The sequence below is a fragment of the Cetorhinus maximus genome, chromosome 3 (genome assembly GCF_964194155.1).
Source record: "Cetorhinus maximus chromosome 3, sCetMax3.hap1.1, whole genome shotgun sequence".
Lineage (NCBI taxonomy): Eukaryota > Metazoa > Chordata > Chondrichthyes > Lamniformes > Cetorhinidae > Cetorhinus > Cetorhinus maximus.
The window spans coordinates 181,952,272-181,979,696 of NC_135881.1; the positions used below are offsets into that span (position 1 = coordinate 181,952,272).

At 42.8% G+C, this 27,425-nt stretch overlaps 1 protein-coding gene across 6 annotated transcripts in view; it reads left to right on the forward strand.

Annotated features, from left to right (window-relative positions):
- Nucleotides 1-27,425, forward strand: part of LOC144679077 (catenin delta-2-like) — a 1,449,546-nt gene that overhangs the window by 526,034 nt on the left and 896,087 nt on the right. For all 6 annotated transcript variants that reach the window (XM_078539356.1, XM_078539360.1, XM_078539354.1 and 3 more), the window contains exon 3: nucleotides 6,768-6,901. In XM_078539356.1, coding sequence (XP_078395482.1) covers nucleotides 6,768-6,901 — 134 coding nt within the window. The remainder of the gene's footprint in view (nucleotides 1-6,767; nucleotides 6,902-27,425) is intronic.

Genomic DNA, 27,425 nt, shown 5'->3' on the forward strand with positions numbered 1-27,425 from the left:
GACGTTAAGGGACCATCTGAAATTGTGTTTGGGAAATTTGCCCAAATTTGTTTAATGCACTGTTCCTCTAGACCCTCGCACCCCGACTATAGTATTCATTATAGTGATTTGTGCATTGACCCTATGTTAAACAATCTACACACTGGCTGCCTATACTGTGAGTTAGAAAAGTCTGATGTCTGAAACTGAGCCAATTTTGCCATGATTGCTAGAACTTGAGTTTTTCCTCACAAATAAGCTCCTTGATTGCTTTCGATGTTGCTGAATGCCTTCTGAGCATTTAGATGATTCCAGATGATCGCAAGTGATGTTGTTTGAGCTTTATATGATTTCATTTCATGTCAGTTGATTGCCAATTATATCATTTGATCACTATTTGATGTCAAATGATAAGTAAATAATCACTTTTGAATGAGGATAATCATAAATGAACACATATGAACGCTATTAAAGATAGAAGGATGTCAAAATTTTCTGGTAGGGATAGCTTCAGTCCCATTCCTATCAGTGATAGGAATGGTGATAGGATTGGGGATTTGCCCTTAAATTGTAAATCAACCGTTCACATTTTATTGACTAACATATACCTGCTTGTACTTCACATGGTTAGTCTTAGAAACTAGTCACTAGAGGAACTGTCAGATTTTACCTCTGGTAATATGTATGGGTTCAGCGTGGACAAAAATCAGAATTTGTTGTCCAAACAATTGGCTACATGTAAAAGTGCTGTATTATTAGTTTTCAACATTGAAAGAAAAAGCAAAGAACCAACATGCTAACTATCATGTTAAGAGGACCATTGCCTATTTTTTTTGTATCACTGGCCAAAAATGTAAGTATACTTTACAGTGGAGTCTATTCAAGGTATCCATCATAGCAAAAATGATGGAAGAGGCTCGAATCTGGAAGTCCCGCCCCTATAAACCATACCTACCATTTTTGCGGAGGTCGGAATTTGCATATGCGCAGTTCACAGAGGCAGCTGCCAATAGAAATCATAAGCTGTCTCCAATTGTGTGATTTTGGTATGAGAGGTGTCTGAAACCTGACTTGTGGAGATTGGACGTGGTAGGTCCAGGCCTGAACTTTGTGCATTTGTTTGGATAGCCATTCATTTGGGTATTCTTTTGGAGAGATAAGGTACCCTGTGGATATGGTCCCAAGCATCTTTAGGGGAAGTCAGGTGCCCTTTGGGAAAGGTTAGGCACCCTTTGGGAGAGGTGAGGTGCCCTGTAGGATTGCTAAAAATAGGCATGATTGTGTGTAAAAAGTGCATAAACGCATGGGAATGGTGAAGCTCATTGGAGCTGTCAAAAACAACTTTAAAAGTGTCAAAAAGAACTGTCAAAGCCAGCTATCAAGCTGTCATAGCAATTAAAATTCCTGTCCTTTAAATCTTTGAAAAAACAGTCTAGAGTTTAAAAAGATCAGTGTGTGCTATTTCATTCTGTCTGTTAGCATAAACCTTTGGGTTGTCATTACTGGATTAGTGCTGCATAACTGATTTCACAACCATCCATTATCACAGTAGGGTGCCTGCCAGTTCACAGTTTGATTGACAGTTCCAAGTGGTTATGGACTCTTGTAAGTCTTTTATATGGGATCATGCAATTAAATGAAATGTTTGTTGTTGTAAGGGATAATTCAGTTGAAGGAATGTAAATGCAGTAAATGGTCTTTTATAAATGAGTGTTTTTTTTTTAAATAAAGACTGCAGTTGACTCTTGGAACTTTATTTTATTTAATCTCAGCATGGGTCCTGAGGTCTGCCCATGGTGGATACTGGGTGAGTTGGCATGGTAGGTGTAAGGGCAAAGGGTGATTGGCAGGAGCTATAGGTTGGCATGCATTGACACTAAGTTGAAATAGGTGTTATAAGGAGCCATGGGGGTGGGTGAAAGGGCTTAGGTTGGCATGGATGGTATAAAGGGCCATGGGGTGGGCAGAGGAGCATGAGTTGAGATAGGGGCAATAAAGGGCTATGGGTTGGACAGAGGGACATAGATTGGCATATGGACTGTAAGGAGCCTTGTGGGTGAGGAGAGGGACATAGGTTTGCATGGAGTGTATGAGGGGTCATGGGGGCTGGGCAGAGGGCATGAAGTTGCATTGCTTGGCATAGGTGGGTCATGGGGATTGTGTGGAGGGACGAGGGGATATGAGGGGTGAGGGCTGAAGGGCAGTTTTATGTTTTTCTGTTTTTTATTAGACTCCAAAACAGTGCTTGAGCACTGAAGCGGGCCTTCTGCCTAGCCCACCTCTGCACCTGGCATCCTCCACATTCATTCCAGAGTTGACTGGCCCGATTCCCAGGGAACCACGCTACCCCGGAATGAAAGTCTGTTGTTTGGTCAGATATTTTTGGAAGTTGGTGTTGTGGAGCGGGAATTCTCCCGACTCTTTGCACACAACCCGCGCATGAAAATGTTGGCCCAAGTGTCTCAACCCAGCCTTCCCTATTAATATCAGTCCTGCTCCAGATCACCCAGCCTTCCCTATTAACATCAGTCCCGCTCCAGATCACCCAGCCTTCCCTATTAACATCAGTCCTGCTCCGGATCACCCAGCCTTCCCTATTAACATCAGTCCCGCTCCGGATCACCCAGCCTTCCCTATTAACATCAGTCCTGCTCTCTATGAACATCAGCCCTGCTCCGGATCATCCAGCCTTCCCTATTAACATCAGTCCTGCTTCCTATTAACATCAGTCCCGCTCCGGATTACCCAGCCTTCCCTATTAACATCAGTCCCACTCTGGATCACCCGGCCTTCCCTATTAACATCAGTCCCACTCCGGATCACCCAGCCTTCACTATTAACATCAGTCCCTCTCCGGATCACCCAGCCTTCCCTATTAACATCAGTCCTGCTCCGGATCACCCAGTCTTCCCTATTAACATCAGTTCCGCTCCGGATCACCCAGCCTTCCCTATTCACATCAGTCCTGCTCCGGATCACCCAGCCTTCCCTATTAACATCAGTCCTGCTTCCTATTAACATCAGTCCCGCTCCGGATCACCCAGCCTTCCCTATTAACATCAGTCCCACTCTGGATCACCCAGCCTTCCCTATTAACATCAGTCCCACTCCGGATCACCCAGCCTTCCCAGTTAACATCAGTCCTGCTCCGGATCACCCAGCCTTCACTATTAACATCAGTCCTGCTCCGGATCACCCAGCCTTCCCTATTAACATCAGTCCTGCTGCGGATCACCCAGTCTTCCCTATTAACATCAGTTCCGCTCCGGATCACCCAGCCTTCCCTATTAACATCAGTCCTGCTCCGGATCACCCAGCCTTCCCTATTAACATCAGTCCCGCTCCGGATCACCCAGCCTTCCCTATTAACGTCAGTCCCGCTCCGGATCACCCAGCCTTCCCTATTAACATCAGCCCTGCTCCGGATCACCCAGCCTTCCCTATTAACATCAGTGTCGCTCCGGATCACCCAGCCTTCCCTATTAACATCAGTCCCACTCCGGATCACCCAGCCTTCCCTATTAACATCATTCCTGCTCCGGATCACGCAGCCTTCACTATTAACATCAGTCCTGCTCCGGATCACCCAGCCTTCCCTATTAACATCAGTGTCGCTCCGGATCACCCAGCCTTCCCTATTAACATCAGTCCCGCTCCAGATCACCCAGCCTTCCCTAGTAACATCAGTCCTGCTCCGGATCACCCAGCCTTCCCTATTAACATCAGTCCCGCTCCAGATCACCCAGCCTTCCCTATTAACATCAGTCCCACTCCGGATCACCCAGCCTTCCCTATTAACATCAGTCCTGCTTCCTATTAACATCAGTCCTGCTCCAGATCACCCAGCCTTCCCTATTAACATCAGTCCTGCTCCGGATCACCCAGCCTTCCCTATTAACATCAGTCCCGCTCCAGATCACCCAGCCTTCCCTATTAACATCAGTCCTGCTCCGGATCACCCAGCCTTCCCTATTAACATCAGTCCTGCTCCGGATCACCCAGCCTTCACTATTAACATCAGTCCCGCTCTGGATCACCCAGCCTTCCCTATTAACATCAGTCCTGCTCCGGATCACCCAGTCTTCCCTATTAACATCAGTTCCGCTCCGGATCGCCCAGCCTTCCCTATTAACATCAGTCCTGCTCCGGATCACCCAGCCTTCCCTATTAACATCAGTCCCGCTCCGGATCACCCAGCCTTCCCTATTAACATCAGTCCCGCTCCGGATCACCCAGCCTTCCCTATTAACATCAGCCCTGCTCCGGATCACCCAGCCTTCCCTATTAACATCAGTGTCGCTCCGGATCACCCAGCCTTCCCTATTAACATCAGTCCCACTCCGGATCACCCAGCCTTCCCTATTAACATCAGTCCTGCTCCGGATCACGCAGCCTTCACTATTAACATCAGTCCTGCTCCGGATCACCCAGCCTTCCCTATTAACATCAGTGTCGCTCCGGATCACCCAGCCTTCCCTATTAACATTAGTCCCGCTCCAGATCACCCAGCCTTCCCTATTAACATCAGTCCTGCTCCGGATCACCCAGCCTTCCCTATTAACATCAGTGTCGCTCCGGATCACCCAGCCTTCCCTATTAACATCAGTCCCACTCCGGATCACCCAGCCTTCCCTATTAACATCAGTCCTGCTCCGGATCACGCAGCCTTCACTATTAACATCGGTCCCGCTCCGGATCACCCAGCCTTCCCTATTAACATCAGTGTCGCTCCGGATCACCCAGCCTTCCCTATTAACATTAGTCCCGCTCCAGATCACCCAGCCTTCCCTATTAACATCAGTCCTGCTTCCTATTAACATCAGTCCTGCTCCAGATCACCCAGCCTTCCCTATTAACATCAGTCCTGCTCCGGATCACCCAGCCTTCCCTATTAACATCAGTCCCGCTCCAGATCACCCAGCCTTCCCTATTAACATCAGTCCTGCTCCGGATCACCCAGCCTTCCCTATTAACATCAGTCCTGCTCCGGATCACCCAGTCTTCCCTATTAACATCAGTCCCACTCCGGATCACCCAGTCTTCCCTATTAACATCAGTCCCACTCCGGATCACCCAGCCTTCCCTATTAACATCAGTCCCACTCCGGATCACCCAGCCTTCCCTATTAACATCAGTCCCACTCCGGATCACCCAGCCTTCCCTATTAACATCAGCCCTGCTCCCTATTAACATCAGTCCTGCTCCGGATCACCCAGCCTTCCCTATTAACATCAGTCCTGCTCTGGATCACCCAGCCTTCCCTATTAACATCAGTCCTGCTCCGGATCACCCAGCCTTCCCTATTAACATCAGTCCTGCTCCGGATCACACAGTCTTCCCTATTAACATCAGTCCTGCTCCGGATCACCCAGTCTTCCCTATTAACATCAGTCCTGCTCCGGATCACCCAGTCTTCCCTATTAACATCAGTCCTGCTCCGGATCACCCAGTCTTCCCTATTAACATCAGTGTCGCTCCGGATCACCCAGCCTTCCCTATTAACATCAGTCCTGCTTCCTATTAACATCAGTCCCACTCCGGATCACCCAGCCTTCCCTATTAACATCAGTCCTGCTCCGGATCACCCAGCCTTCACTATTAACATCAGTGTGTCTCCGGATCACCCAGCCTTCCCTATTAACATCAGTCCCACTCCGGATCACCCAGCCTTCCCTATTAACATCAGTCCTGCTCCGGATCATCCAGCCTTCCCTATTAACATCAGTCCTGCTTTCTATGAACATCAGCCCTGCTCCGGATCACCCAGCCTTCCCTAGTAACATCAGTCCTGCTCCGGATCATCCAGCCTTCCCTATTAACATCAGTCCTGCTCTCTATGAACATCAGTCCTGCTCCGGATCACCCAGCCTTCCCTATTAACATCAGTCCTGCTCCGGATCATTCAACAAGAAATGTAAATATGGCATCAGTCAGAGCTGGAACACACAACCTCAGATCTGCTTAGTATCTTGATTGAGAGCTGATTAAACTCATCTGTGCCATGCAAATTTAATGGATTGCTAATCTTTTGACACAAAGTGCTGAGTTAGGGAGCTTTGATCTTTTAACCATTAGGTTTCAGCTTGATGCAGACTTAAACCAGCTGATGAAAGCAAAACTGTGGATGCTGGAAATCTGAAACAAAAACAGAAAATGCAGGAAAAACTCAACATGTCTGACAGCATCTGTGGGGAGAGAAACAGAGTGAACATTTTGAGTCCGTATGACTTCTTCAGAGCTAAAGAGAAGTAGAAATGTGATGAAATTTATACCGTTGCCTGGCCCGATTCCTATTTGTAGAAATTCGAATTCCATGATGCGAGTTGGTGTTAGAAAGAAAGATATATAGAGGCATTGGAGAAGCTGCAAAAAAGATTTACAAGAATGATACCAAATCTGAAATGGTCAAACTGTCAGGAAAAGCTGCACAAGCTGAGAGGCTGTTCTCTCTGGAAAACAGAAGGCTGAAAGATGACCTGATAGAGACTTTTAAAATTGTGGAAAGTTTTACAGGGTAGGTGTACACCACTTGTGAGGGAGTCCAAGAAGTAAGGGGAAACTATAAATTACATGAAGGCGAAAGGAATAGGAGGATTTAATGATAGGCTGCAGCTGGCTGGGATGAAGTTTCTGGAGAGCATAAACACTGGCATAGACGTGTCAAGCCAAATGTCCTGTTTCTGTGCTATTAAATTCTATGTATCCATGGAGGCACATGCCTGTTATCTTAACATAATGTTTTTTGTTTCTTTTCCCTTCCTCACACAACTCTCTTCCAAAATATGCAGGAGTTATGCCAGTTCCAGACCAGCCATCTGTATCTGAAAAAAATAGCTTGCTGAGCCCCATGCTGACTGCTTCCAATGGAGATGGTTCTGAGCCAGAGACCACTTCTGCCATTCTGGCTTCAGTCAAAGAACAGGTAGGTACTCATGTTAAACCTTCCTAAACATGTATCATGCTGAGCGCAAAACTGTATCTGTGTGTATTCGTGTGTGTGCTTTTCATCAGGGGAAGGGAAGAAAAAAACACTATGAGAATCCCAAACTCAAAAGAAAGCTGTCTGTTGCAAAAACCCTTAAAATATATCTATTGTACTGGCACTGAATTCAGTTAGGGTGCCAACCCTCCAGGATTGCCCTGTCGTCTCCAGGACTTGAAAATTATCTCCAGGACACTGCATTGAGGAACCAGGAGAAAAACCATAGGCACATTTTAAAAAAAAATTTCACTGTCTTTGAACTCTTCTGTTTTATTAGTTATAAAAAATATTGGAGATGCGGGAAAAAGGCTGATTGACTCAGTCAAATATTGCTCAATCAGATCTTACGATTGAAGTGGGAAGATAGGGCATCATGGGTGTGGACATTTTGGGTGACTAATGATGGGAGCTTGGGGGCGAGACAGTTGGAGACAGAAGGCCTCCAGGAATGCATTCAACTAGAGTTGGTAACCCTAAATAAATTACTTTTATGTGATGGAGAAATCGTTTACTGTGTTTTGAAATGTGTCAGTGTGAAAAAAATTCTTGTTAGAATTTGAAGTTTTGCATTGGAAATGCTATAGTACAATATAGTCCCCAATAAATGAAGGCATTTCTTTTTGCTGAAACCCATACAGGGACAAATTTATATTGCAATGCTTCTTACTAAAATTGTTACTTTTGTTTTAAAACAATGCAAATAAAACCTCCTGAGATTATCAGATTCTTCCAGTACAGCATGTCCTTGGAAAAAGTGCATATTTAGCTGAGATGAAATTTTTGAAAACCAATTTTCTGATTCACTATTATTTGTGTTTGAATGTGAGTCTCCATTTTGTATACTTCAAGGGTCTGCCCTTTATTCGAAAAGAAGTAAATGAATGCCATTTTTATTTTCTATTTCGCGCATACTTTTGTATTGCCTTATCGGAAAAGTGGATTAATCGGTTCTATACGACATCATGAAAATTTTGTCAACTGTTTCTTTCACACCAAAATTTAAGATACCTCAGGGTGGTGTATCTGGGTTTAAGACACGATTAATGTGCATTGTGAGGCATATTTCCTGTTGCACTCATTTTGTTTCCCAAAAATCAACCTGGTCAAATTTGCCATTGTCTATTTTACAGGGTCTATCATTTCACGCAGCACGGTAGAATAGATAGTCCCCAATAAATGAAGGCATTTCTTTTTGCCTTATGTCAACATACATTTGCATTACCAAATATTTGTCACAGCTGCTGAAGAAAACTGCCTGTTACTTAGTTGATAAAGCTGACCAAGTTGTGTTTTCTTTGAAATAATACCCAGCTATGTTTATTGCTGTGTTACTGCTAGGAGTGAAGGGTTTAATTGCATGCAGTGCATTGAAACTTAGAAGGGATTGCTACATCGTCATTGTGTTGGAATGATGAGTTGCAGAATTCTGAGGGTAAGGACATGTAAGTGACAGTATCTGTAATTACAGCGCAGGCAGACTGCAATAATATATAGTTCTATTGATTGGCCAAAGGGATGGCATACAGAATGCAACTGCAGTTTAATAAGAAAGAAAAATGGCACAACATGGTGATGACCGGTGACAGAATCATTACTGGATGAAATTTCATTGGACTCTTGTACTTTATTTTTATTCTTAGCGTTTTATCTCGACTGTGAGGAAGTGATCAGTGTAATCTTCTTTAAAAGAAGATCACCGTTGATTAAATAGTGTCAAAGAATAGCAGAATCCTTTGTGAAAATGAATTGCAACTCAGAATAGATTTAAGATTAAATATACTGCATGCTCTTTCAGGAGTGGCACCTACTTGGAAACTATAAGTAGCACAACAGTTACCAATATGATGTAAATATGGAAGTACCACACCCAGGACGTTCGGCCCTTCCCTCTTCCACTCCTGCATGCACTGACCCCACTCCACGACCTCCTAACACCTTGATTTCACCCTTGTCGGACCCAAACCTCCATGCAAGCTGCCAGTCTCCTGCTCCCCTCCCTTGTGCTATAGAGTTAAGCAAGGAAAACTGCTGACTTCAGACACAACTGCACAAATCTGACTGTTGCACACCACCTTTTAAACGAATGTGAACCGTGTGTCATGAGATTCTCGGGCGCCGCTGACTTTACCTTGAAGGTAAGATATAATTTTTAAAAGTTTTATATGAATGAATATTCATGGAATGCAAATGTATTGCATGTAGGAACCTGCCAGGGGATGGCATGAGGCTCAACACGTCACAAACATGCCGCTGACTTAATCTCTGTATCTCAACCCACTGTCGGGAAATGGAAATTTTGGTTCCTGCCTAATTCAGCCACCCTGCGCTCCATGCTTCCCACGTTTACAGGCTCCCCTCCTATGACTGAGACAGGCAAGGTCCTTCTTTATCACTGAAACAGGCAAGGTCCATCTTATCATTGAGACAGGCAAAGGACACTTAACACAGAACCATCAGATTACCTATTTCTATTCATATTATTTTTGTAATCATTAGTTTTAAAGAGGTCATATCTGGCTTAGTAGCACAAGTTTGGCCTCTGACAGAAATTTTTACAATTTTTATGTTTCTCAGAGAAAAAAAGTGTAATGGAGGAAAGGAGTACAGGCAAACTGTTTCCACTTGCCAATATTCTCTGACCAACAAACATCGTCAGCAGCTCACGTGCCTGAATTTATCTGGCAAAGTCTGTATGGGGTGATTCCAATTTAGGGAGGCAGTGACAAAGTTGTACTGCGTGTTTCATTCTGACCATTCAGACTTGGGTGACAACCAGCAGCTGCCGGTGTCACATCAGCCATCACCTTTTACACTTTAGTTTTCTTGTGGGAATGATGCAGTGCCTTCCTGTGATGCAGGAGTGTAACCTTTCTTATATCAACCTCAGGCCAACCTTGTGACTGCTTCATCAGCCATGAACCAGTGGGTTGAGTCCTGAATCACCTTGTCACATGCCTTCTGACTGCCTAAATTGCCTACGCTTTTGAGTTCCCTGCCACTTTTTCTCCTCTCTTCCCCGTTTCCTTTTACCTTGCTGTGTTTTGGATGAGGCCTGAAGTCATATAAGATTTCATAAAAGATCTCATGGAACTATTCGCCCCACTGACCTGGACAACATTTATCCCTTAAACAACATGCGTACAAGCAAATTATCTGCTCAGTATCACATTGCTGATTGTAAGAGCTGGCTGTGCACAAATTGGCTGCTGCATTACCTACGTTGTTTCAAAAAGGCTTCATGGGCTGTTGTACCCTTTGGATTGTCTTGACATCATGAAAGTCTCTGAATGAAAATGTTTCTGTCAATTCCTTTCAGTGGATTGAAATGTTTTTCTAATAATTGGTGGTCAGGCTCAATCTCTACAATGTATTCAAAAGGTAATCTGCAGGCAATCGCCTTCTGCAATTTCTTTACCCCCTTTTAATCATGAATAAATCTGGATGGGGTTAGAATTTAGTATCCTTACAATGCATCAATAAATAAAGCCCATTATGATGAATTCATTAAATCATTCAGTAACCTGGTAAATCTGAAGAATAATGTTAATGTTCTCACAGCAGTTGATTCCCTCACATGAATGTGCCTGAGTTTAAAAAAAAATCACTTGGCGGTTCTGACAAGCATGCATGAGCTTCAGTATACATTAGTAATAAACATTTCCAGTGTTTTATAGTTGTATCTTGTGTCCATCCCTGCTTGCAATGGTGTTAACTTTGCTCAGTGTTATAGCTGGAAGCCCCATGGCTGTTGCCTGCTTACAGCATCGTTTGGAGGTCTTTTGAATTAAATGACAGGATGAGTGTTTATTGGAACAAGTACTGACAGCTCCTGTGTTTCATCGGCTGCATGCTAGGCTTTGGTGAAGTTATATAAGAATTACTGGAGACTGGAAAGGAAGTGTGAAAATTCCGCAATCTAATGCACCATGTTAATGAAAGAACAATTTGTCAGTGCCTGTTCTCTCAGTGGTTGAGGAAAGAACAGCCCACAATCACACGATGTACTAGTCAGGAAAAGTTACATTTCCCTCTGACAAATTAAATCTATCCGTTCTTCTCACTTTCCATACTCTGCTGGAGATTTTGACTTCTTGCTGGGGCATGGTGGCATCGATAATTGCTGATCTGGAGTACTTCATCCAGGTGGCCATTATTTATATGCTGGAGGTATACACCAGTCTGCTCATGATTTAAAAAAAACTATTTAAGCTGTATTTTTATTTTTTTAAAATTAGAACTACATGTTGGGAACCGTGAATGTTTTAAACCGGGGTAATTTTTTATTCTTTCATAGGGCGTAGGCATCGTTGGCAAGGCCAATATTTGTTTCCCATCCCTAACTGTCCTTGAACTGAGTGGCTTGCCAGGTCATTTCAGAGGGCTGTTAAAAGTCAACCACACATTGCTCTGGATCTGGAGTCACATGTAGGCCAGACCAGGTAAGGATGGCAGATTTCTTTCCCTAAAGGGCCTTAGTGAAGCAGATGGGTTTTCACAGTAATTCATGATGGTTTCATGCTCATCATTACTGAGACTAGTTTTCAATTCTAGGCTCTATTAATTGAATTTAAAATCCACCAGCTGCCATGATGGGATTTGAACACATGTCTGCAAGGGATTAGCCTGGGCACCTGGATTACTGGTCTACTGACATTACCACTATGATACCAGGAGGAATCATCCCAGATTTGCACTAAGTGCGTTAGTGGGCTGGAATGTTTTACCTGCTGGCGGCAATGGCGGCATTTCACGCCGTATCATCCCAATCCCGCCCCATTAATCATGCATTCCAGGGAAACATGCCGTTTCACTGGTGGGCAGCCTCCAATTCACCCACCACGTCGTTGCCTCGCTGCTTCCTCATGCCAAGTTCCAGATTTAAAGTGCAGCCGCGTGCACACCTCTGTGCTTGCAGCCCAGGACTGCTGCACAGAAGACATGGCCCTGAAAGGCAAGAAGACTGCAGCCTCTCAATTCAGTGATGCATCCCTGAGACGCCTTATGGACACCGTTGGAGCCCGCTGTGACATCTTCTACCCCTGCTTTGGCTGCAGGAGGCCTGTCAGTGTCACCACTCTGACTTGGGAGGCAGTGGCAGAGGTGGTTAGTGCCAACGCTGCACAAAAGAGCTTCACCATCCAGCATGGAAAGAGGATGAATGATCTCATCCATGCTGTCAGGATAAGGCAATCATCTCATCACTCTAAACTTGCACACTCACAAGCCCATCACATATTCACTGGCATCTCACTCACTACCAGCTCAAGGGACATCACCACTCACTCTCTCTCACACAACCTCACATCACCATCTGGCCTCCTCTCCTCTGGAGATTGCCTCCTCAGCCCTCACCCTCTTGAGGCCACTTGCACAGATCAACATGTATCCCCACGGACACCCTGGGATATGCCTCTTCACCAGTAATGCTGTAGTCCTGCAGCCTCTTCCCTTGCCTGAGACCACTTCCCCCGCTTCCCCAAGCAAGACCTAGCCCTGCAGCCATTGAAAAGCTACCCTCGCCTCACAGGTGGTCTCGTAAGTAGAAACCTGCCCGTGGGCCCCCCTAAAAGTGATGTGGCGCTGCCTGCATAGCCTGGCGCTGATGACCATGAGTGCTGCCCGAAGCAAGGTAGGCAAACAAGCCTCAAAGTCCTGAGTGAAGTGCAGCCCGCCAAGTGCATGTCGCTTAGTTGTTCATTTGTGGAATATATCAACATACAATCATGCCAACATGCCGGAATGATCCAGCATGGGGGGATGATACCGGCGAGCTGGTTTTATAATCAGATGCAGATGTATTAAAATGAAGCTCCCGACATGCGGTGGCAGGAAATGCGGCCCGCCATTGTCGGGCACAGCGGACGATTGCAAACTGGTTTCACGACATCGTGAAACCGATTTTTGGCCTTCCCACCCTATTGTCCACTCACACCCGCCATGACGCCTGACGCCAGTGGGCACGGAAAATTCCACCCACCATCTTTACTTCCTGGTCAATGTTCTGGTGGGAACAAACTGCCCAACTTTTGCTTGATTTTTATTCCATTGATTTCAAAGTGCCTCCAATCTGCTCAGCTAGATTACCACCCGTGTTAGACCACTAGCTACGAATGGACGGTGAATAGCTGAGAAAAAGTGGACCAGATTATTTGATTTGGAAACCAATCGCATAAGGGGAGAGTTAATGCATTGTCTACAGTATTGATCAATTCCTCGATATTGGAGGCCTGGATGAGGCGCAATAGGAGTTGGTCATTCAGCCCCTCAAGCCTGTTCTACCATTCAGTTACATCATTATTGATCTCCACCTTAATTCGATCTTAATGTGTTGGTTCACTAACCCTTAATACCCCTGCCTTACAAAAATCTATCAATTTCAAATTTGAAATTTTCAACTCAATAACCTCAACAACATTTTGGGGGAGAGAGTTCCAGACTTCTGCTGCCCTCTATGTGAAGGAGTACTTTGCTGACATCACTCTTGAACAGCCTAGCTTTAATTTTAAGGTTATGCTCCCTTCTTCTGAATTCCACAACCAGAGGAAATATTTTTTTCTCTACCTACCCTATCAATTCTTTTAACCATCTTAAACACCTCAATTAGATCACCCCTTAATTCACTATACTCAAGGGATTGAGGATGTGAAATCTCTTGTTTGTCCTTCATGGTGAAGATGACCATGTTCATCATCTGGGGTGTTTGGTAGTGTTCCAGTGTGGGCGACTGCTAAGTCCAGTCTGCACCTGGGAGGCCCTGCTGAAAATAGCTTAGGATACCACAAATAATTGAGTTTTGGAATAGTTGCTGGCTTGGGACTTCCTCTGCTTGCATTTTCTCTCTGCCCCTGATATACGCTTGCTTTCGAAGAAAGTTTGGTTGTGCCCGGTGCAGCAATCCTGGGCGAGCTTCTCCCAAGACGACCAGTCGACATCAAAATTCCTAAGTAAAGCCTTCAGAGTGTCCTTATAGCACTACCTTTGACCACCATGAGAGCACACTCCATACTCAAGTTCTCCATAGGGAACTGGCTTATGTCAGGCGTTCTATATGACCAGCCCAGATCAGTTCTGACTGTCTCAATATAGTCCGGATGCTTGGCATGCCAGCTCGGGTGAGCACCTCAGTGTCTGATATGTTGTCCTGGCATCTGATCTTCAGAAGCTTCCAAATGCAGCTCAAGTGAAAGTGTTTGAACTTCTTTTCACTTGGTATGCATTCCAAGTCTTGCATGTATAGAACAGGACTGTTACTTCAAAAACTTTCAGTTTGGTGGGTAGACTTACTCCTCTTTGTTCCAAAGTTAATGTTTGAAGTCGGCTGAAGGCTACACTCTCCTTGGCAAGTCTTGTGTCTCGTCGTCAAGTTAGACAGCTTGAAAGAGTGTACTGCCGAGATAAATGAGCTTATCCACTGCTGACAGGATCTGGTCTTGGACTTGGAAAATCTTGGGCTCGAGATAGGGCTATCCTGGAGCAGGCTGGTACATTACTTCAATTTTCTTCACGCTAATCATAAGGCCAAAGTTGTCATGTGCGTTGAAGAACAAGTCCATGTTACACTGCATGTCCAGCTCTGACCCGGCAGCTAGTACAGAGTCATCGGCAAACAGGAAATCACGAAGTATGCCCTTGGAGACCTTGGCTTTTGCCTTGACTTATCTCAGATTGAGCAGCTTCCCATCCATGCGATACCTGATTTCAGTGCCGGGATAACCACCATGGAAGTCATCGGAGAGCATGGTGGAGAAAAATATGCTGAAAAGGGTTGACACTAGGACGCAACCCTTATTCACTCCATTTATGATTGGGAATGGGTCAGAAGGCTTCGCCATCATCCAGGATGCACCCAAGCATGGCGTCATGGAACTATTGAACCATTGTGATGAAGTTCTCGGGCAACCAAATTTCTCCATTATCTTACAAAGGCCCTCTTGGCTGACTATCTCAAAGGCCTTGGTCAGGTTAATAAACATGGTGTGGGAAGTCCATATTATTTTCTTGGTATTTCTACTGGAGCTGTCTAACAGCAAACTCCATAGCAATGGTTCCTTGACCTTTCCTGAATCCACACTGACTAGCTGGCAGCATATCCTTGTCAAGGTGTTGCACTAAGCAGCTCAGTAGGCTTTTGGCAAAGATTTTGCCAGTGATATGGAGAGGAGTGAGATTCTCTATGATTGTCACAAAATTGGCGAGCTCCTTTCCGCTTCTGCGCTTGGAAAATGTAGGCATCTTTGTATTCTGGCAGGATGGTTCCTTGCTCTCATATAGACAAAAAAAAAAATCAGTGAGCTTCTTGACCAAGTATTGACCAGCAATGGAGTATGCTTTTGCCCTGAAGGTCACCCAGTGATCCTCAATGCAATGAGTATTTGTTTTCTCTGAACACAGGCGACTCACGAGTTTCTCAGAGAGATTCCCTCATGACGGTCTGTTTGAGCCCTGAGACATTGAGACGCTTATGGACCTTCATGTCCTGAGGGTGTCCAGGGAGTTGGATCTTGATGTTTAGTATTGAAATAATAAGACGTCAGTATGTCGAGCAGTCAGCGCCCAGTCCAGTCAGGCAGGCCGCAACGAGAGTAGTTGGCGCATTGCTGCAGGGGAAGCCATTGCCATCAGGGTTGCCATCTGTGGACTAAGAACAACCAAATGGGAGGGCAACCCCTCCCTGCAGGCCCATTTTAGGCTGCCAGAATTTACTAGGCAGGCATCCCACGCAGCAGAGGATCCACCCACCACTTGTTAAATGGCAATGGCAGCAGACAGGGATTCTTAACTGGCCATTTAATTAGCTCAATTGGTCTCTGGCTAGGAGGGCTGTCCTCTCCTTTCCCCACCGCTGGTAAAATGGCACGACTGGTGGGAAGACAACGGGCACCTCACCCTCCTTCACCATTTTATGGACCACCCTGTCTCTCACCTCGTCCCCAAAGGGCTGGCAAAATGCAGCCCACAGATTTTCAAAGGTAAACTTATTTCCAACATGTAGGAAAGACAAATTGGTTTAATATAATATAAAGGCAAGGAAAACTGGTGAGACAGTAGCTGAAGTATTGAATGCAGTTGCAGGCACCTCATTATAGTAGAAATATTTGAGCAACAAAATGAGTACAGTGAAAATTCACTCAAATGAGACCTGGTAGAAGAGATTATAGACAGGAAGGCAGGTTTGGAAAATTTGAGCCTTTTTCATTGAAACAAAGAGCGTTAAAGCTGAAAGTCACTAAGCCATTAAAGACAATGAAAGATTTTGTGCGGGTAAATACAACCGACTTCTGGCAATTCAGAGCTGTTTTTTTATACAGAAAGGTTATCTATTCATATGAATTTAGTGGTAAAAATGAATCATTGGAAAAAATTCCGGAAACAACTTTGAACTAAGAATGGAGAACTGTGAAGGATCCTTTCCACAGATTGACAAATTGTTAATGAGGGAGCGTAAACTCAGGATTTATCATTTACAATGAGGGGGAAGTTCATATCATACGATGTTGTTAGAGCATGGAATGCTTTACCATCAGTGACTATTGAAGCAGAGAGTACATCATTTACGGGAATGGAATAAGCATTTTCAAAAGAATATAAAAAGATTAGGGAAAAGAACAGGGAAATTGAATTACAGTAAATAGAACCACTTGAAAAACTGGCATCGGAACAGGGCTCATTGTGAAATGCAAATTCTACACTTCTGTATTGTATTTCTATTTGAGTTGCTGGTTTATCTTTGCCTTTTGTAATTAATGCTGTCCTTTAAAAACTGTCCAGTTCAGGTTTTCCAAGCAGTGAGGTAACAGCGTTACAATGCATTTTGAGAGTAGTGATCTTGTTAAGTTTGGATTCAGTGCCTGCAATTGCATTCAATACTTCAGCTACCGTCTCACCAGTTTTCCTTGGCTTTATATTGAGTATCCCATATATTAAACCAATTTGTCTTTCCTGCATGTTGGCCCACTTTTAAAAATCTATGGGCAACATTTTACCAGCCCTCTGGGGATGAGCTGAGAGGCACGGCGGCCCATAAAATGGCGAAGGTAGGTGAGGTGTAGAGTGCCTGTTGACTTCTCACCAGCCATGCCATTTTACCAGTGGTGGGGAAAGTGGAGGACAGCTCTCCTACTTATACTTTTAGGTGATTTGTTAGATAGCCCAATCCAGTGTTGTCATACAAGCAAAGAGATGCAAACTGCTATCGCATCCTCCTTACCCCACCCCCCCCCCCACTCCCCCCCCCCCACTCCCCCCCACTCCCCCTTTGACCACATCACCACGCAGCCCCTCAAACCTTAAAGCAGTGCCTTTGTGAATAATTAGTCTCCTGATGAGAAATGGTGGTGTAATGATAATGTCAGTGGACTAGTAATCCAGAGACTCAGGCTAATGGTCTGGGGACATGGGTTCAAATCCCACCGCAACAGCTGGTTAATGAATCTGAAATAGCTGGTCTCAGTGATGGTGACCATGACAACTATCATTGATTGTTGTAAAAGCTCATCTGGTTCACTAATGCTCTTTAGAGAAGGAAATCTGCCATCCTTACCTGGTCTGGCCTACATGTGACTCCAGATCCACAGTAATGTTAATGACTCTTAACTGCATAGAAAGTTACTTAGTTCAAGGGCAATTAGGGATAGGCAGCAAATGCTGCCCTTGTCAGTGATGCCTATATCCTGTGAAAGGATTTTTAAAAAATTGCCATTTCAAATACCCTCACCTCAGTAGTGATATTGAATATATATTGCACACTGCACTGCCAGATTTATTTGATAAATACGAAAAATGCCATAGTTCACAAGAGCCACAGGCATAACTGAGTCATCATAAGGTCGACTTCATAAAGGAAATAAATTTAGTTACACATCTCTGCCAGCACAATACTCATTATCACTACAGTATAAGTATAGATGGATGATTTCATTTCATCATTGTTTTTGTGTGGCATAATACGATTAAGAGATTTTAGAATCGCCCTGTTGTTTGTATTCCTTCATTCTTGTGAACAGTGCACAGAGAGATCATTTTTTTTTATTCATTCAGAGGATGTGAACATCTCTGGTTAAGCCAGCATTTATTGCCCATCCCTAATTGCCCTTGAGAAAGTGGTGATAAGCCGCCTTCTTGAACCGCTGCACACAGTGATGTTAGGGAGGGAGTTCCAGGATTTTGACCAGTGACACAATGAAGGAACAGCGATATAGTTCCAAATCTGTATGATATGTGATATATATATGATATATAACTACGAACAGTTGTTGTCAATTGAGTTTGCCATGGGCCAGGGACAATGTCATTTTCATATCTATTATTATTTTTGTTTAACTGGATGTCTGACATGTGAAAACACATCACCATATTTAAGGCTTTCTGACCCAAACCATTGAGTAACCCAAAAAATGTTCTGTTTGCTCAACAAAGAGGGTACACTCTCTTCCCATAAGTGCGAACTCCACTTACCTATGTCACCAAAGCTTAGGTGCAGATTTTCACAATCATTGTTTTGTGCACAGCAAGTACTGCTGGAGTCAAATTAGTTAAAACCATGCAGCATAATAGTAAAGAGCACTGGGAAACCTTCCACTGCTGGCCCTGCTGTACCACCCTTCCCAGTATGTCAATGGCTTGCAGGGTAGTACAGCAACCAACACTGGAGCAGAGTGAAAAGAATTCCAGGTTAGCTGTAGTCCACCAGGTTTCATTACTGATCTAGGGTGCCTGGTCAATTGTTAGCAGTACCCCTTGAGTATTACAGCCCTCTTGACTCAGATGTTGGATACCGTGTCTACACAGAGGATTGACTTGGTTCTCATGTTGCATCACCAAATGTGTGATCCTGGAGCGACCTTGATCCCAAAGAGATTCCACTTCCCTTCTCACCAAAGGAAAATAATCACTGGTTGGTTGTTAGACAGCCTGCTCCCCGCATTGAATAATCATAAATTGGTTGGTGGACAATGAACAAGCATAGGTTTGAGCCCCTCCAGCTTGGCAGTGGGGTCCAGGAGCTGCTCACATGGACAACAGTCTTCAGGGGCACCTCACGAATGGATAGTAGGTTCCAGGAGAGAGTAAGTTCCAAGAGCTATGATGTGTAGCATAACTAACCATAAAAAGTGTGGATGTGTTACCACCATCTTCCTAACCATAGTAAGGACACACAGTCTCACCTTTGGAATGGTGGTTACACCAGTTGAAGTTAGGGTTACCAGCCCTCCAGGATTGGCCTGGAGTCTCCAGGAATTGAAGATCAATTTCTAGGATACCTCTGTGTGCAATCCTGGAGAAAAATCATCGAGACATTAAAAAATATTGTTTTTTTAAATTTTCTTTTAACATTTGTCTTTACCAAATATAAAAACATTAAAAAGTATAAAAAAGGCTGTTTGGCTGACAGTCAATTGGGTAATGAGTCTTTTTGATTTCCAATTGGTGTAGGAAGGCAGCCCGTCACAAGGATGGATGTGTTGGCTGGGTAATGTCTGGAGCGTGGGGGCATGTCATGTGATGAAACCTCCAGGGATACATTTAATCACAGTTGGCAATCCCAGTTGAAGTTAGAACCTAAATGCCAATTTCTGTCCTTGCTGCAACAAAAAATGCGTTTTAAAAAATGCAATGGATGTATGGGTGAATTGTCTCATAACCAGTGTCCAAGTAACACCTTCCATCAGTTGTTCCAAGTCTCAGAGTCTCCTCGTCAGGTATATGATGGACTTCTGCCTTCAGTATGGTGGGAATGACCTTTAGATGGAGCTTGTGTTGTGCCAGCCACTGTTATTTCTAGATGGCCAGGTCCAATGCTCCATGCCAGGCTTATTCATCAGCAACTGCTTAATCCAGTAGCTCATGAGAATGACCTCAGTAAAAAAGCAAGCCCCATCTAATCCAACGCACTGCCTGTTCATGCATTTTACACATGGGCCCAAGGAAGCTATCATATTCTGTACTCAGGAAATATGATCCATGAAGGAGAGCTGATGACAAATATTGTACTTGCCACAAACATAATTTGCATTGGAATCTTGCTGTTTGTGAAGAAAGATTAAAAAAGAAAAGAAAGACTTGCACTTATATAGCACCTTTCATGACCACAGGAAAGCCCAAAGTACTGTGCAGCCAACTAAATTGTAGTCACTGTTGTAACGTGGGAAACTTGGCAGCACAGCAATATGATAATGATCATTTAATTTTTTTATGAAGTTGATTGAGAGATAAATATTGGCCAGAACCACAGGGCTAACTCTCCTGTTCTTTTTCTAAATGGTGCTTTAGGATCTTTTATGCCCATCCGAAAAGGCAGACAGGGCCTCAATTTAATGTCTCATCCAAAACATGGCACCTCTGACAATGCAGCACCCCTTCAGCACTGCACTGGACTGTGAGCGTTTTGATTTTTGTGCTCTCAAGCCCTGAAGTGTGGCCTAAACCCACAACCTTCTGAATCAAGGGTAAAAGTGCTACCAACTGAGCCATGCCTGAAGTCTACAAAATGTTTACAAACAATGCCAAAGTTTTTTTTGTCCCTTCTCAGTGAATTTACCAAGGTTCTGACCAAGTTGATGTTATGATCCCCCCCCAAGTACTGATAGGATGATAGGAATCAAGAGTTCTATTCTAATCAATACCTTTGAGATCTCTTCATGAGTCATGCAAAACCATGATACTGCATCTGGGGACACTCACTTGTTAGGGCATCCCACTCATCAGTCTATTGTTCAAGATGGTGAATGGAGCATATCCGATCCCCAGGTTGACCCGGGAATAGCACAGCAGATTTTATGAAAAGGGGCACAGCAATACTTTCAGAAATGCCTGGAATAGACACTCAAAGTCCATTCTTTGTGATCACACATCACTGATGAAGGCATCAACTAGGATGGGTGACACTGGATGGCTTTGTCTCAAGGATCTCAAGATGACATGTTATCTACATGAAGCAAAAGTAACAGTTAACCTAACAACCATCGCTGTGCTTAAAAATAATTCATTGCCTGTGAAAGCACTTTAAGATGCTTATAATAAGATGTTATTATAAACACAAACCTTTTTTTCTTTTATATATATTATGTTGTAGTGTATACTAATCAATGTGAATCATGGGGATAACACTGAAAAACAGAAGTAAACAATTATAGGCTGTCGGTGTTCATGTCACTGTTTCATAAGCAGCATCAGGCTTGAGACATCAAGTTGAAAACGGAAGCATGAAGACAAAATGCTTATTATGTAATGGATAAACAAAGAAAACTCCCCAAAGATGGCAGAAAAAGGCTTTCGTACACTGAAGGAGCAAAAAGCTATATTGCACCATACTGTTATTTTAAAATAGGCATGATCTAAAATTGCTCTGAATAATAGTCTGTCATTGATGTAAACAAAATGTGACATCACCTTCCAAAAGCAACGTTGTGCTTGGCTGGATTCCTGATTTAGCTCCAAAGGTGGTTACTTCTAAGCTTGCACACATTGAATTGTTGAGATTTTATCCTTCAGGATTACCTGGGGCACTTACATAAGTGCTGTGGAGTAGCTTTAGGCTGTTGTCACATTCAAAACCAGGAATATTACATTCACCATGATGGTAAGGGTCATGGGAAACCATAACATTTGTGAATTTACTGTCACCCAGCAAACAGAAAGTGGACCACATACTACAGGGGTCCTAGGCTATTTGTTGTGCTTTCAGCCAAAAGCCAAACAGATTCAGACTTGTAAGAGGCAAGGTTTGCTTTCCTGTAGATGTGCAGATGCAAAGGATAAACTTGAACATAGTGGAGTTGGGTGCAAATAATCTGTGTTTGCACCCAAGAAAGACACATGAGACTATTTTCAGAATGAAGAAAGAGTAACAATTATGGAGGAATAAAGGGATTTAGATATCCATGTACACAAAATAATAAAAGCCAGTGCACAGGAAAATAAATGCTAATAGAATGTTGGTAATTATTTCAAAGTGATTAGAATACAAATGGGAAGAATTTATGATAAAGGGGTAGAGTAGATACAGAGAAATCTACATTTAAGAAGGAAGAGGGAACATGTCAATGAAAGTACAGACCAGTCAGCTTAACATCAGTAGTAGGAAAAAATAATGAAGTCCCTACTGGAGGAGAAAATACAAAAATATCTGGAAGCAAAAAATATAATAATAGATAGTCTGCATGGATTTCAAAAGGGAAAGTCTTGCTTGATCAACCTCATTGAATTCTTTGAAGAGGTCACAGGAGGGCGGACAGGGGTAATGTAGTAGATGTGATTTATCTGGATTTCCAAAAGGCCTGTAATAAGGTGCCACATAGCAGATTAATGAGTGAAGTCAGACCATGCCAAGTTAGGGAAGAAGTGGCAGAATGACTAGCTAGCTGGTTGCAAGACAGAAAGCAGAGAGTTGGGGGAAAGGGTTGCTGTTCAGAATGGCAGAGGTAGAAAGTGGACCCCTGGGACCAGTGTTGTTTACAACTTATAAGAACAATTTGGCCTTCTGAATCAAAAACACAATTTATATATTTGCAGATTACACCAAATGAAGGGTGATGGGAGGGTACAGGTTTTGTTGATGGCTAGTTAACACTGAAGAAAACTGCAACAGATTACAAGAAAATATTAATAAATTGTAGAATGTGAATATAAATTGGCAAATGAATTTCAATACAGCTATATGTGAAGTACTACATTTTGGTAGGGAAAACAAGGTCACATATTACTTGGAAAATAAGAATATAAATATAGTAGATGAGCAAAGGTACCTTGGAGTATAAATACACAAATCACAAAAAAGAAGTCAAACAGGTTAACAAGGCTATTAAAAATAAAGCAAGCAAAGCACTAGGATTTATTTGTAGAGGGGTAGAACTGAAAAGTAGAGAAGTGTAAAAGGTCAGAGACAAGGCAATAAATTTTGGACAAGAAGACACTTAATGCAGTGGTATCGGGAAACATTATTAAGCATCAAAATGTATACTTAACAAAGGCAATCGCTATCCTAGTTCAGATGATTCTTGCTTCCCATTGACTCCAGTGGCACAAATGGCTCGTTACTCCTTTTCTTTTGTCTCTCCCTATTTTCTCTTCCCATTTTATCCTCTGTAGCCAAGGCCTCTTCCTGTGTTCTGCTGTTGCTGTTGTACTTTGATCTTGTTATTTCATCTGTCAATACTTAGATTGACTCATCAATTGTGGTCACGACTCGTGGTCACAATCTGAACAGGTTATCCTTAACACATAAACAGCCTGTATAACAATTTGCGAGACTCAATGAACACTACATTCATTTAATTATAGCCCCAGAGTCCATTGATCTATACATTTCAAAGCACATGCTTTGATCAAAACTGATAACCTAGTTTGGACATCTGTCCTCGACTTCCCTTTTCCTATTCATGCAATCAGTTCAAACTGTAATTTCAATGTAACTCAAGTTACACAGGGAATATTTCCTCTCACATCCAAATTTAACCTTTCATCTACCAGGAGTTTATACAAAATACAGAATGCACAGGATACCAGAATTGTGATGTTAAATCAGTCAGGAAAGGATAACCAAGCTGGGTCTCTTTCCTCTTGAAAAGTAAAGGCTGAGGGATGATGTAGTAGAGGTGTTTAAAATAATGAAAAGTTTTGATAGTGCAGACATAGAGAGAATATTTTCACTTGTGTGAAAGAGCCAAACTAGGGGCCATCAATATAAGATAGTTATCAAGAAATCAAATAGGAATTCAGGAGAAATGTCTTTACCTGGAGAGCGATGGTAATGTGGAACTTTCTACCATAGGTAGATGCAGTTAAGGGAAGGCTAGATAAGCATGTGGGGGAGGAGGAAATAAAAGGCTGTGGTGATAATTAGATGAGGAAGGATGGGAGGAATTTCAGTGGAGAATTATGGCCAGCATGGACTGGTTGGTCCAAATAGTCTGTTTCTGTGCTATCTGTCCTGTGTACATTTATGTAAACTGTTTCCTACAATGGTGTAGTCCAAAAACTGCATATTAAAATTAGAGTTGAGCCATTCAGAAGTAAACTCAGGAAACACTTTTTCACACAAAGGATAGTAGAAATATAGAATTCTCCCACCACAAGACTGTGGATGCTAGATCAATTAACTGGAACTTTCAAGACTGAGATTGGTAGATTTTTATTAGGTACGAGTACAAGGGATATGAAGCAAAGGTGTGTAAATGGAGTTGAAGAACTGATCAGCCATGGTTTCATAGAATGGCAGGGCAGGCTCAAGGGAATGAATGGCCTCCTCCTATTCCTATGTTCCACAAGGATTCTCCAAGCTTGCCGTTACCATCAACAATTACCTGATAAGTTTTCCCCTGTGTACATGGCCCAACAAGCGGCAAGGAATAGAGGAAGGTTTTGCCTTGTGTGGTTGTGACCATTGAAAGGATAATTTGCCTAATTGTTATTGATTTTAAGTGAGTGATGATTTGCCAATTGGAGGACACTGCATTACCATGTTCAAGCATGAACTGAGATGATATCAACCTACCCAAAAGTGCACTACAGAAAGGAAAAGCTATTGTAAGCTATTACAATCAAAAGAGTAGGTATGATTTTTTGGTTGGACTCCCAGGGCTGTACATTTGGAAATTGCAACTCAACAGCCATTGATTCATTTTAATGGATAAAAGATTACAGGCTGGGACACCCAGTATCTGATATGTGTCCTGGACATGTGCCCCAAAATCTCTCCTAATATTCCATCAAAATGCACCATTACACATCTCCAAATGATTCAGCCAAGATCTTGTCTTTAAGTAAGCTCTTTCTGTGCTGTATAACTCTATGACTCTAAATGGTGATAAGTGTGTAGTGCAGTTGTTACTTTTAACAGGTAAAAATTTGTTACCTGATCACAGTAGTCATGCCACTGATCACTTTCTATAAAAGACTTTTAAATAGGTGTTCACAATGGTCTGTGCACTGGATGAGGCAGAGAAAGACAGTTGTGTGCTTTCAACAACAGAATCATTACCGTTGAGAACATGATACCTTGTTGAGAGCTGAACTGCAGTGTGACATTGTATTAGGTGGAACATCTGCCACTTTAGCCTTTTCATTACCTTGTTAGAGCGGAATAGCTTTTTATACAATAACCTCGTCTCCATATTTTTAATAAATAAGCCAAATTCACCATGCAAATTATGTTTGCCATGCATAAGGATATATAAACCCTTTATCCTACGGAAGAACAAAGATGAACATTCCATTGTAAGAAGAATTAAATGCATTTCTGGTAAGACTTGTGTTTTACCAGAAGCACATTCTTGTTAATAAAATTTGCTCTGCTCTTGCATACACTGTTCATTTAAAAAAAATTCTGGGGAGTGGGTGTCACTGACAAGGGTTAAAGAAAAGTTTGCACTGAAGTTTGTGCATTCATAATGCATCCAGTATCTGTTTTCATGTAGGAGAGTGTAGAAGGTTTATTGTTCTTATATTCAATTGCCTATCCTTGGTTACCCTGAGAAAGAGGAGGTGGACCTGCTTTTTGAACAGCTAATAGTGATTTGAAAAAAACCAACTGGCTTGCTAGGCCACTTTGAGGCAGTTAAGAATGAGTCACATTCGTATAGGACCGGAGTGACATATCATCCAGACCGGTAAGGACAGCCGATTTTCTTATCTAAAAGACATTGGTGAATCAGTTGGGTTTCTACAACAATCTGACAGCTTCATACTCACTTTTACTGCTATCGCATTTTATTTCCAGATTTTTAAAAATTAATTTCAAATTCTGGTGAGACTTAAATTTAGTTGGTGAGATTTGAACTTGCCTTCGTTTGCTCAAGTCTTTGAATTATTGTTCACTAACGTAACTACTAGTGTACACAGGTGGATGCCTGTGCAGATTATGATGCGATTCATTCTAAACCCCTCTGTTTTTTTACCTTCTGACAAGGGAAAGTAATAACCTGCTGCATTTAAAGTGAATTTCATTATTATTTGAATAGTATATGTGGCATTTATTTGGAATATCTTGATACTGACATATAATAATTTGAGAATAATTAGCTGACTACATTAGCCCTTCTTTCTCTGGCCACAGTAATACATGGAAATCTCAGCAACCTGTGGCAGTGAAAAGCAGCTTCCAGGGTCAGTAGTAAGACTGTACAAGAGCACTCTCTTGGTCCAGAGCATGAGTCGGCAATCTGTACCGGGTATGAGTACAGGTCATGCTGGCCTGGAATTTCTGATGAGATTCTCCCAGTCTCCTGCCATAAGAACAATGATGCAAATGGCTTTTATTCAGCCACTCACATCCTTCCAATGGGGTTCAGTAGGAGATCAAAGAAACCCCAGAGAATTTCAAGGCCACTATGTTTAGTTCTTAGACAGCATGAATATGCCAACATGCACAGTTCTGCTCCAACTTCGACCTCCATTTCCTCTCTAAACTTTCAACATCACCCACCTTGCTCATCAATCCCTGTTGGACTCCCTTCAGTGTGGTTTTTATCCTCTCACAGCCCTGCTTAAAATCACCAACAACATTCTACATGGCTGTGAATATAGTGTTGTTTCTACTCGTCACTTTTTATCTCTTTGCAGCCTTCAAACACATCATCCTCTTCACCACCTATCCTCTGTAGTGTGCTTCATGGCCCTTTACTCTGATGGTTTCATATTATTTCCATTAGTCACCAGACATGCATATCTTCATTGCACACCACCTTCCATGCCATTCAGAAAACAAACAAACTTTTTTTTTTCCCCAATTGGATGATTCTTAGCCTTTAAGGCAAACAGCCTTTTCCTTCATCTTAATATTTTTACAACTAACAAACAAAACACACTCCATTTAATGCCTGTATGACTTTTTTTCCCAGGATTGCTCTCAACAGCATCCTGGAGATTAATTTTCAATCCTAAAGATTCCAGGACAATTGTGTGAGAGTTGGCATCTCTATGCTCTGCACTGTTATTAGGCACTAGCCGTACAGATTCTGCCTTCCACTCTGTTACATGGTTTGCAAGACATTTCTTTGCTGCTCCTGATTTACAGTGTCAGCAAGTTGACAAACAAGCTTCGCAAAGCAAGCATAGAAGCATTACAAGGTCGATCTTGGACAGCTTAATCACATGCTTGCCTTTCGAGGGAAGAGGTGGTATTGGTATCTGGAGGGAAGAGAAACTAAGAGGGGGGAATTAAAAGAAAAGTTTGCACTGAAGTTTGTGTGTTCATAATGCATCCAATATCTGTTTTCATGTAGGAGAGTATAGAAGGCTTATTGTTCTTATATTCAATAAGAAATTCCATGAGACAAAGCAGACATTTAAAAATCAAACAGGCTGAGGCAGGTGTTCAATAAGCAGCTTCCTATGGCGAGTTAATTGCTTGTATTTTTTTCTTGAAAGCTACCCTGCCAAACCAAGTGGAAATGGGCTGTAGCTCAGAAACAAACCATTCTATCATAATGAGACTGCACAAGCTTCAGGGAGTTGTGGGGAATCGCCT